At 44.8% G+C, this 12,657-nt stretch overlaps 1 protein-coding gene across 1 annotated transcript; it reads left to right on the forward strand.

Annotated features, from left to right (window-relative positions):
• Positions 1–1,350: 1,350 nt before the first annotated feature.
• On the forward strand, positions 1,351–7,213 carry LOC142837176 (uncharacterized protein C2orf78 homolog). Its single transcript, XM_075952137.1, has 3 exons — positions 1,351–1,357; positions 3,341–3,616; positions 5,346–7,213. Exons 1-3 carry the CDS (start codon positions 1,351–1,353, stop codon positions 7,211–7,213), a joined length of 2,151 nt encoding a protein of 716 aa, XP_075808252.1.
• The last annotated feature ends 5,444 nt before the right edge of the window (positions 7,214–12,657 follow it).

The following is a 12,657-nucleotide window of genomic DNA, read 5'->3' on the forward strand; positions in this document are numbered from 1 at the left end:
ATTTTTTTCTCTCTACTAATGCGACTTTTGTCTTCCAGCAACATAACTATGACCCAGATACTCAGGAGGAGCTAGACAGATGTGATTTCTTCAGTCAGCCACCTTTAAAAGCCTGCAAACAGGACATAACCAACAGGACATCGCCAGAATAATCGGACACTCCCTGGATCCCTCGACGCCCAAAGGACATCATCAGAATAACTGGACACTCCCTGGATCCCTCAACGCCCAAAGCCAGCAGGAAGCAGTCATGAGAGACCGGGCTACGCCCCCATTCCCTACCCTTTAAGACCCCCCACAATTTTTTTAATAAAACCAAAAGGGTGAAATGTTGTTCCTTTTGCAGACTACAGCTCCCAGCATCCACCTGGACTTGAAGCCGCAAAGGCGCAGGGCATTTCTCCCAGACGCCCGTGTGTTCCCCGTTAAAAACAGGGTCACCACGAGCTCTCTCTCTCTCTGCCCCTCTCTCCTTTTGTCTCTGCACACCTGTCCCTTACTTGTTGTTACCCCAACATTAAAGTGCACCCACGTGGGACGGTCGCGTGTCTGTGTCTCCGTCCTAACCCCGCATCGCCGGGTGTCTCGCGTAAAGTCTCCACTCTCTAATCCCGCAGACAGACAAACAAGACAAAAAAGAATAACAGAAGCAACAAGAAGACAAGTGTCTTAGAGTTCATTAACATGCACGCAGCACACCGAGCCCTGACCTTGCACATAGTCACAAAGGAACACTTTGATCTCTTCCTTGGGTCATGGACAGATGCTGATGGCACAAAAGCCAGACGGACTGGAATGGCCTATCACCTGAGTTCCCTCAACAGCAGTTCTCCCTCCTGCCCAAGACTACTCACTGTATGTAAGTGTTGGCTGATGGGACACTTTCTGTTGGAAGGTGACCCATTATATGTACATTATACACTGCTTCATCAGTGAACCATATAAGAGCACTGCCATGATAGCCTAGACTAAACGCCATGGGAAGTGGCACGTCCATGCCTTGATTGCCTCTTTCAGTAGCCCACACCCCAGCCTCCAAGGCTACTGTTGGTCTCCTGGCATCTTCTCCAACCAATCCCATCTTCTAGTTAGGAATCGAGCCTTCCCATTGGCTGTTGCCTCATTTATGACATCATTCTCCCTCCAACCCTACCAGCACCTGGTAGAATCTTGGTGTTTCCATGGTGATGACTGTAAACAAATTTGGATCATCACAGGTCCAGGTGACCAGTGACCAGTGAGTGCTGTCTGATACTGGACACACTTGCCACTGAGGTCAGCTGATCAGACAAAGCCGACCGATTATCTTGCTCCATTGTTCTTTGGATTGCTAATCCTCTCCCCTTGACCATGTCAGGTAAGGAAAGAGACTTTAAAACATGTGATCCTCTCCACTGACTTTTACTATACTAGTAAATCTTTGCTGAATGTGGATAGTATTGATGTTGATATAGATATCTAGATTTGAATGTCACATTTAGCTTTGGTTCTTACTAAGTATGTGATTTTAGACAGAAAGTTTATTCTCAAGTGTTTTCCATCCACCTCAAGGAGTGAACAGTGTCACTATGCTTGGGGTCTGTACTGTTGGGTTTTCAGAGGAAAGTGACCAGGGAATAAAATCAGGCCCTTTTGGATGGTATTAAACTACAGAGACACAGGAAAATGAACAAGGCACGCAGAGATCTAGCACTCCACACCACTGATGAGACAGTCTCCCCCCACTACTGTTTCCAGTCTTAGTTTAAAATTCAGGGTGACTCTAACAGTATCGGTCACACCACGGATGGTGGCACACAACTATAATCACAACATAGAGAGAACTGGGTGGGATGGAGGTCAGTTCAAGTCTAACTAGCTCTACACTGGCCTCTCTCTATACTCACCAAATGAATATTGACTATGGACAAAATGGCAACTGCCATGGTGTGCAATTACTTGGACTTCCCTGGATTAAACATGGAGAGTGGAAGAGAATAAGACGATTGTGGAATCTGAGAAGGCAGTTGTTGTACTGAAAGAAATATTGACAGTGTTGCTGGAAGGACAGACCCACAGGAAGTCAGGGAAGGGGGCAAACACAGTACGGGTCTAAAAGTATATAAATATATGAAGGCACACTGCAGAGGGGACCCTGGTGGTCAACAATGGTAGTTTAGAACACAATGTTGAAGACGACCAGATTATAATCAAAACAGACAAGGCATTGTCATTTCCCAAGCCATGTTTAACCAAACGTAACTGTTCAGATTAGTCTGTACAAAGGTTCCCTGGCACATATAGAAAGAATATCCTGATCTGGTCCCTACTCTTGCACTCTATCCAGACCACTTTCTGCCCAGTTCCCCATGTCTCATGTGCACTGGTGGTGTTGGATAGGATCAACTGGGGCTGCGAAGTCCAGTCAGTTAGAGTCTGACCATGGCAACTGACACACTGTTGTGGCGGAGGGGATTCTCACAAGGATTCCCCCTTAGAAGAGATATAAAAATTAACAGTTAAGGAGGAGCTGTTAAGAAAACAATTTAATCAACAGATATTAAATTGAGAAGCAATCATATTCAGAGATGAACCCCATAAAACATTAGCATTCTCAAGAGGACACACTAAACTGGTGCAAACAAGAAGAAATGTTGTCAGTAGGTTGTATTTCTGAAATCATATTTGAATAATGCTTGAAAGTTATGAAATTATAAGAGATCCTATTTATACAAGAAATCCAAGGGGGAAAAAAGAGAGAGGGGAAAGGAATAATTACCTAAATTCCTTACACATATGTTAAACATCATTTCAGAAAAAAACTCAATAAAATAGAGATTGGCCTGGTGGTCATGGCAGGGGCTCCAGCACCAGCACTTTAGAGGCAGCAGCAGACCTGTCTGTGTGATTTCAAACCCAGACTGATCAACGTAGAGTGAGTTTAGGTCATTCTATACTGTAAGATCTGCAGAGAACAGGACAAAGTTCCAGGTATGGAATATGCCTATGGGTCTCTTCCCAATAATAACCTCTGTTGTAGAATATATTTGCAAGGAAGTGTCCCAACAGGCATTATTATATTACAATCAGGAAAAAGGAGCATCGTGTCTAGATCTGAGTGAGGATTAAGGCAGATTGACCAGGATTTCCATGCCCACACAGGAAAAAGCAGACAGTTCATCTAGTGATTGTCATCCTACATAGCACCACCGATCGATCTTAACCCATTTGCTTGAGATATGTAAGGGAACATAGGTGCTAGACTCTCCCACTCAGTACAACCTGGAGATAACACAGTCCCTCCCAGGGGATAGAAAGCTTCCATCTCAAATTTTTCCAACTCTCTTCTTGCTTCCTACAGAAAATTGCCAAAGTGCACCTTTCACTGGGACAGAATGTGCTCTGCAGCCCTCTGTGCCTGTGCTGAGGAATGCCACACCCTCAGCAGGAAGTGTGTGCAATTTCTATGGGGTCTGTACCCCAGCTGTGAGCTCAGCATGGCTCCTGTCATCAAACTCCAGCACATGCTGCCAGCAGCTCACGGACAGTGCCTGTCTTTACCAACGAGCTGGCACGACCATGCTGACTAAGCCAACTGACAAGAACCAGATCTCTACTTCGACATTTTTTTATCCAAGTGTTCTCCACTGGGATCTCAGAGAAAGCACCACCAGAAGGGAAGCTCCGTTCCTGGATGCCCCTTTAACTGTCATTGACCAGAATACCACCCCCTCGTCTCGGTCTATAACGGCCCAGTGTGATAACACTTTCCATATCAATGCATTACCACCATCCTATCCAACACTGTCTGCCTGCCTTGTACAGGCAACACCATCAAATCTACCAGATCAACGATATATCCTGGCACCTTGCTACCTGCATGGAAGTCAGGTCTATTATTATGACCAGAACAGCCTGGGTCCTCCGATGGCTGAAGAATTCTGGCAGTGCCAGCAGGCCTATGGCTCTGTGTCCTGCTCTGGGAATCAGGCTTCCTCTCTGCACCCAGAGATGGTGATGGCACTACAGGAGATTCAGCCAATGAACATCCAAACACCTTTCTCCACCTCTCCCATCTACTGGCCCACATCTGCTCAAACCATGCCAGACACCAGTCTTCAAGGTGAGTAAAGCCAGGAGGAGAGGTGTGAGATCAGCCCTCAGACGAGACACAGCTCTACCTTTCAGAAGTGGATGTCCACACAGAGGAAGAATGGGAGTCCTGACATGTTGGCTGTGGCTCAGGCTTATTACCCCTATATTCAGTCTCTATAATGAGAGAGAATACAGGAAAGTGAGTGACATTCAACCTTCATTAGACATGTCCAAGGACCACACCACAGGAACGCATTTCACTGCCAAGGCTAATCAGCCCCACGTACCAGCTCACTAAAATCACCTCCTTCCTAATCTATGTCTCCAGTTTCTAGATGTCACCAAGAATTTTTTTTCTGTTTTTGTATCACTAAGTTTCCCCTGAGTTGAAACTAGTATTGAGAGAAATGGAACCCTGAATCTGACCTAGAGGAGGTCTTCTCCCACACTCCTAGTGTCTGCTGTGACATTCTCTAACACTTAAGATGTAGTGACAGTTTGCTTTGACCTGTGTAATATTGATAAGTAGGAATGAAGCATCTAGCCCTATCTGTCTCGCTCAACCTCTCTCTGTCTTTGTCTCTGTCTCTTTTCTTCCTCTAGATCTCTCTTCCACTTTCTCTTTTTCTTTTTCTTTCTGAATCTTCAGCAGTGACCCAAGGCCAAGACTATGTAGACATGTTCTCTGTTACAAAGTTGAAGCTAAAAGCTACTACAGTCTTACATTTTCACATCACTAACAAAAAAATCTGTGAAATGTGGAGCTTAAGGAATATCAGGGCTTTTGAACTGCTTGCCTTTCAGAATTGAGGAACTGATATGGATACCTAAACTCATATAAAAATCCAGGCTTCAAGGCCATATGAGTAATACAATGAACAGAAAGAAACTGGTAGAGATGAGTAAGATTAGGAAATAGTGAACAACACAACCTGTCTCAGAGCAAACTTCCAAGGCAATGAGAGGCACTGTTCCAAAGGAAAATATGGGAGACAGGAAAGAGCACACACCAAGGAATTCTACCACCTCCCCATGATCACTAAGCATGTACACACCACACAATCACAAAAGAAAACATGATATCACACGGTCATGAGAAACAAATGAGTAGTTACTATGTGTCTCCAAAGAGGGCTGCTTTCCATGCTCCTCCAGCAGAACTCATAGCAATGCCTGTAACACTGCTGCAGGAGCCTCAGTGCTCAGGTGCACTGAAAGGGGGGGTAGCATCTCACTTACCAGACACTGACTTTGAACTTCCTCTCTTTCAGTGGTGGAGAGGGAGATGACCCTGGGATTGACACCTTCAGAGCAGACACTGTGTCTGCTACAGAGTCCAGACCTCGGCAATGCCTGCACCCAGGATGCCCAGATGAAGACAGCACCTGTCAGTGGGAACAGGTCATTAACTGCCCTCATGCACAGTCCTTCTGAATTCCTGGCCTTGCCTCCAGCCCCAAGCCTGGAAAAGACACAGAAGAACAATGCAGATGAGATGAATGCTGAGCAATCAACACCTCTGGATTCCTATGAGGGCACAAAATGCAACCAAGACGCATCACCCCTCCCTTCAGCACACCCTGGCATGCAGCAGCCCTTCAACTACAGTGATGTTGGGAGCCTGAGGCAGAAGCTAGCTTCTCAAAATGCCACTTTGGGAAACAGTGGCCTTGGTCTGGAAGACCCTGAGGCTCTGCAGAATGTCATGGAGTCTAGCAATGACTTTACAGACATGACTACTCTGGTGGCAGATATTCACCTTCCCCAACTCTTAAACTCCATCCCTGACCTTGACCAAATGGAAGATCACACAGCAAGCCAAACCAAAGACTCCAAAGACATCAGGAGGGATCAGGCCCAGTCACGCACCAGCATCTTTAATGGACTATCTGAACTAGGCAAAAAGAAAAGCCAGAAAGTCTCTGATGTGTTTCATGGAGCTCTTCAGGCCAGAACCCATCACGAGGATATGCTGAAGGAAGATGATCCTGGGACCATAGACAACACGGCCAACCACGTGCAGAGCAAATCTCAGATATTTGTACCCAAGAGGCCCAGCGTAGCAAGAGCACAGGGGAAAGAAAAGGCCAAAGAGACCAGAGAAAACGGCTCCAAGAAAACACAGGAGCTGAAGCCATCAAGTCACAGAGTCAAGGCAAAAGAGAAGCCCGCCATCCCCAAGACCAAGAGGAAGAGGAATCCACCTGAGCTCAGCCATGACAGCTTTAAGAAGCCTCGAACTCACCTCGGCATGCACATGCTGGAGTCCGTGCAGGTCTTTCACCCACTGGGGAAGAAGAGTGAGAGGAAAACTGGCATCTCCTCCTCCCGGGCTCTGCTGAACTTCAGCAGCAACAAAGATCCCAGGACGGGTCCTGATACCACATCACTGCTGGATATGCCACGTGAGGGCCAAAGCCTTGACAAAAGCCTGGGCAAGATTCAGAGACCAGGGAGCAGTGCTCCCAAGCGGTATCCATCTCCATCCCAGTATGAGCTTCCCCAACCTGGGAAGGTCAAGTTAGTACCTCTGCCTTTCCCAGTCCTGGACAAGCCTCAAACCAAACCTGTTTCTAGAAAGCTCCTCTGCCTGGCTTCACGCAGGCCCACTGTGGCTTACCCAGTGAGGCCTCACTCCCACTCAGCTCAGCCTCCCACGCTCAAGCCATCCCAACCAGCTCCTGCCAGCACATCACTGATGGCCTCTGACAAGCCAGCTCTGCCAAACGGCACCAGTGCCACACGAGCCAACATAACCAAGCCCATCCAGTCTTGCCCTGGGCCTCAGCCGGCTGCCTCTTTGCCTGCACCCTACAGAGCATCATCTCACACTTCACTCCACAGGGAGCCTCTTTCTGCTGCCAGCAACAAGGCCCTCTCATCTCCCAAAGCTAAAACCCAATACCTGCTGCTAGACTTCAGTTGCCAACCCATCCCATGGAGGAAAGTGGACATTCCAGGGCCAGTCATCTCACAGCCCATCACTGAAGAGCAGAGGCCAGAGAGGGAGGCCATGAAGAGGCGGGCCCAACAGGAGCGAGAGAATGCTGCCAAGTGTACCTCCCTGGGAAAACCACAGCTTTTCCTTCAGAGGGAGAAAGATATGGAAATTTCGAGATATTATGGCTATGCAGTGTAAGTGCTGCCCACACCTTTGGGACACAACGCTGTTCATCATACACAGGTAAGATGTAGATACACATAGATATTCATGCATACATGAAGTTTAGAGGCTTAGCCTAATGTGTAGATATGTAGATACATACATAGTAATGCAGAATAATATTTAGATATATGCATATATATGAATGGAAAGACATAGTTTATAAATTTATAAATATTTGAAGACACTATAATTGACTGTAGAAACTTAAGGCTGTGATTTTATCCATGAGTATATAGAGAGGGCTTTGATGTCTTCCTTAGAACTTTACTATTATTAATTTATGTTTCCTAGTTATGTAATAATACATGTTACATAGATACAACATATGCTATAAGTCAGTGGTACTACTTATTTAATGTTAAAGCTGTAGCAAAAAGCTCTAGTGGCAATAAGATTATTTTCCTGGACTTTAATTTTCAGGATCCTAGGATGATGTGGAAGTCCCCTCTGTATGCTGTGAATATGTTTTATTACCATTGGTCATTAATGAGTAAAGCTGTTTCAGCCAATGACTGAGCAGGTCAAAGCTAGGTAGGAAATTCGAGCTGAGATATAGAGAGAAAGCAGGCAAACTCAAAAAGATGCCATGTAGCTGCCGAAGGAGAAAGATGCCTGAATGCCAGAACATTGCCAATAGGTCACAGACTCACGGTGAGAACAGATTAATATTACTTGGCTTTATTAAGATGTTAGAGTTAGCCAGGAATATGCTGGGGTCATTGGCCGAACAGTACTGTAATTAATGTGGTTTCTGTGTGATTATCCGGGTCAGAGTTACTAAACATGGTAGGTTTCCTAGAGTGTATACTGTAAACTGAACACACTCCTGCTGTCACCACACTTTCTCCCATTATGAACCTCAAACACGAGCCCTTTAAACATCAGTACTCTGCCATAGAGATCTGCCTGCATTTTCATGATATGAAACATAGAGTCCATGTATGCATAATCAAGATCCTACCTTGAAAGAAATTCTTCAAGGCAAGTATCTTTCTGATATGGGTTGATTTGGATTACTGGGTTTATCTCAAATTGTATCAATCTTTGAAATTATCCATTTAACATGTTCATTTCTCGTGTGTGTGTGTGTGTGTGTGTGTGTGTGTGTGTGTGTGTGTGTGTTGTCCACATGAGCTACTGTGTAACAAATGTGTGGAGTGCTCACAGAGGCCAAATCTGGGCATCAGGTCTCTGGAGTCTGGAATTAAGAGAGACTGAAAACCATCATGAGGTGCTCTGAATTCGACCTGGGGACTCTGCGAGAAAATCAAGTGTTCTTGTCTAAGAAGCCATCTCATCACACCCAAGTTGAGTACACATAATGCAAACAACATAACCTTAGCCTCTCTATTGCTGCAAAGACTTGACTGTCTACGAACATCACATGTTTTTCACCCATGGAAACACTGTTGGACACCACGCCTGGTTCCCTGATGTACTGTAGACAGTGCTGCAATCAACACTGACGGGCAAGTGCCTCTCTAATGTCCCGAGTTCTTTGGGAAGGTGCACATGAACCATGTGGTGGGCCAGATGCAGGCTTTGGTGGTCCCGGAACACTGACAGCCAGTCAGGATGGAAAACGTCCAATCCCCAGCAGCAGTAGATAGCATTCCTCACTGTGAATTCCCATTAGCAGCATTGGTCACTTTTTCTAGTCGGCCTTGAATGGCATCCACTGGAGGTTCACTATGCATTTCCCTGATTCCTCCTGAATCAGAACATTTGGATGTACTCACCCTCAGTTTTTCCAAAATCTGTGAGAACAGTCTTTTTCTATCCCCTTTAATACCTGTGTTGTCTTCTTTCTTATGATTTACTTATTTAATTCTAAATCATCTAGATATTAATCTTCTAACTGAGCTATCAGTAGCAAAGATTTCACTTGGTTTTCAAGAAAAAAACCTCAAATAATGGCTTCTCTTGCTGGCAAAGAATCCTTTACTTCCCTGAGCAACCATTGATCAACTGACATTTGATCGCCTGATATTTTCCTCCATCCTGACCTGTCCCTGAATCTTAACCTCCTTGCACTATTCTGTGCTCTAACTGTTTCAGAGTTTGTAACACATTGTCCTCTGAGGCATATGCCATTAACCTTGTATGGGGTGACACATAAGAAATAGAATTAATTTATTTATAAGTTTAGTTTCTTGAGACAATGTTTCTCTTCATATCACTGAATATTTGGGAACTGACCTCACTAATCAGGCTAGCCTTGAAATCACAAAGATATGCCTGACACTGCCTTTGTAATGCCTTTGCCTGTGTCCCTGCCTCAAGAGTGCTGGGACTAAAGGAATGCACCAAAATCACAGGGGAAAGCACCTTCCTTTCTGAATATGTGGGTCACCGATTTCCCCACCATGATTATGTGAGGATGTATGTTAGCAACAGTACATTTTTTGATAGCTACCAAGAGGCACAGAGGCTGAACTGCTTGCGCTTACAACTGTAATTCCACACAGATTCATTGTTCTGAAAAATTGCTACTCAAACAGAGATCATAGGAACGCCTTCCTCATCACTATAAGGGCCTAAGTGGAGAGGGCACAGAAGGAGGGGAGCATCTCACTTACCAGTCACTAACTTCTTCCTTGACTCTTTTTCAGTGTTGGAGAAGGGGGTGTCCGTGGGACTGACACCTCAGGACAGACAGTCCATCAGTTGCAGTCCACAATATTGCTAGTATTCCACCCTGCATTCACAGATGAGGACGCCACCTGTTGATAGGGACAGGTCATTGACTGCCCCCATCCAAAGGTCTCCAGAATTCCTGTTCTTGCCAACAGCTCTAATCCTGGGGGTGGGGGGGATGGAAAAGAATTTAAATGAGATGACAGCCAATCTATCAATGCTTATGAATTACTTAAAGGCACACGGGAAACCTAGTCCCATCACTTCTCCCTTTAGCACACCCCAACTTGCAGCACACGCTGTGCTTTACTGACACTAACACCCTGAGGCAGAAGCTGGCTGTTGACCATGTCTCCTTGCTAAGCAGCACCTTTGGCCATCATGAGCCTGGACATGCACACTGTGATGGTCTCCAGCATAGACTTTGCTGACATGACTACACCGGGGCCAGATATTCACCTTCCACAATTTTTCAAATAACTCAATGTATTAAACATATTCAGAGATGCACAGCATCCTTATGCAAAGACTCCATAGTCATCAGGAGGGAATAAGCTGGGGCTCATGAGCAAGACAATACCAAGAAGACCAGAGAAAACAGCTTCAAGAAAACAGAGGAGCTGAAGCAGTTTAGGAAGAGTCAAGTCAGAAGAGAAGCACACCATCCCAGGACCAAAAGGAGGAGGAATCCACCTGTGCTCAGCCACCACAGCTTTAAAAGGCCTCGAACCCACCCCAGCATGCACACACGGGAGTCCGGGAAGGGCTTTCACCTCTTGTGGGGGAAGTGAGAGAAGAAAACTGGCCTCCCCTGAACTCTGTCAACTCTTCCTGCTACTCTGTCCTCTATTATTACAAGAGTTTATTGAACTTTGATCTCTGGGGAAGTGGCATTGGATATTCGCAGGGTGACATTTATTCACTTTCTTTTAGTTCCTTGAGAGAGAGTTCTCTCCAAAGCGCTCTATGTCCTGGTAATAACATCATAGACCAGGTTAGCCTTGAACTCAGTGATCTGCTAGACTCTGCCTCTGCCGCTTCCTCTGTCTTTTGAGTCCCTGTCTCAAGAGTGCTGGAACTGAAAATATGCTTCAACGATCCAGGTAGAATCAAGATTCTTTCTGTACATGTGGATCACCAGGTTTCCCAGCATGATTTGATGAAGAGTCCATGTGTAGGCCAAGGCAATTCTTGCTACTGACCTAAAATCACAAGAGACTTAACTGAATGTATTGACTTAGCTGCATGGATTTACAACTGCAACTCAACTCAGATTCTTTTTTCTGACAGTACCTTTGTTTCACTTGTAGGCTGGACTTCTGACAATGCCTATCTACTTCCAGATAGTACAACATCTGGATTTGACTCAAGGAATGTATTCAACCAGTCCCTAGATATTTATGGTGTTTGTATTTTCTCAATAGGCAATCCACAGCTACTGTGTAGACACAATACTGTCCATTCTAACAAAGCCTATTTGCTGTCCAGAGTCACTGGTCTAGATAAATATAACAAAGCCAGCACGAAAGGATCCCACAACCTGTATCCAAGCATCCTGACAGGGGCACAATTGACTACAAGAGAATGAAGGAAAGCAATAGTTTAGGGAGGTCTCTTGTTTGATCACTCTCTCTGTGTTTTTTAGTTACAGAACTTGGGACTCCATGAGTCTACTGGGCTTCACTGTACTCCTCAGAAAAACAGAAAGGCATTTGAATGGATATACATTCATGTTAAGATTATTATTTTAATCTTTATGTTTTCAAATTAAGTGTCTTGTAGAATAACACTTGTTGAACAAAGCTCAGGAATTATTTTACATATTAAAACAATTAACAAAAAGATGTACTGAATTCTTCTCATGGACTTTAAGTCTCACTGTACTATTTATTCAATGAACAGATTTTATTCTGTATATTGTATACTGACAACAGCACTCAGTTCCCACTACCTGGCCATTCCTTAGCTCTCACCAAATATCTTAGGAAATGTTCTTCTGCTTTATAGGACTGCTTACAATTTCATGAATGTCTATAGGTAGAGATGTGTCGCCAAGGATCCACATAGTGAGACAGGATAAGAAGATGTTTCTGTGGGACTGGATACATTTGGTACAATATAATTATCTCGAGTTCCAAGGATTCTCCTGCAATCACCTTGACTGCATTCATTGTTTTTACTGTAACGAGTTCCACTGTGTGCAACATCACAAATTTCTTATCATTTGCTCTGCTACTGGATACCAAGTCCAGGCCCTAACACAGATATCCTAATCCTGAACAAACTGCAATATACAGCAATGTGCAGAGCAATAATCCATCCAACGCCTTGGAACAGCATGGACAGGAGGAGTGGTAGACCTGCTTTGGTGTTTAAAGACACTGTATATTGAAATACACGGAGGGTACAATACTTCACATTACACCCACCAACTGATTTGCTGCTCCTACGGGAGCAATACTTGCAAGTCCCCAACTTTCAGATAACTCTCTACTTCTTATATTCTGTACCATCTAGAAAGATCAAGTCCAACTGATCTTAGCTAACATATCTCTATGGGATAGTCATTTTATTATGGGGTAAAATACCAGGCTACACTGCTCTACCTGAGTGCATTAGCTCTTACATACAAACCACTGCACTCCTGCTTGCATGACAGTCCCTGATATTTGGATGGACTGCATTCTGCATGATCCATTTTGGCATAAGAGGCAATCATCTCACCACAACAGCAGCCACAGCCACTGAGTATCAGCAGCCAAAACTTTTACAGTTTTTCC

The sequence above is a fragment of the Microtus pennsylvanicus genome, chromosome 17 (genome assembly GCF_037038515.1).
Source record: "Microtus pennsylvanicus isolate mMicPen1 chromosome 17, mMicPen1.hap1, whole genome shotgun sequence".
In the NCBI taxonomy this organism is placed as follows: Eukaryota; Metazoa; Chordata; class Mammalia; order Rodentia; family Cricetidae; genus Microtus; species Microtus pennsylvanicus.

Bases quoted from the DNA above. Each gene is read 5' to 3' on its own strand.
- LOC142837176 (XM_075952137.1), top strand. The intron at 3,617-5,345 runs GTGTTCTCCACT...CCTCTCTTTCAG, and splicing joins TTCGACATTTTTTTATCCAA to TGGTGGAGAGGGAGATGACC.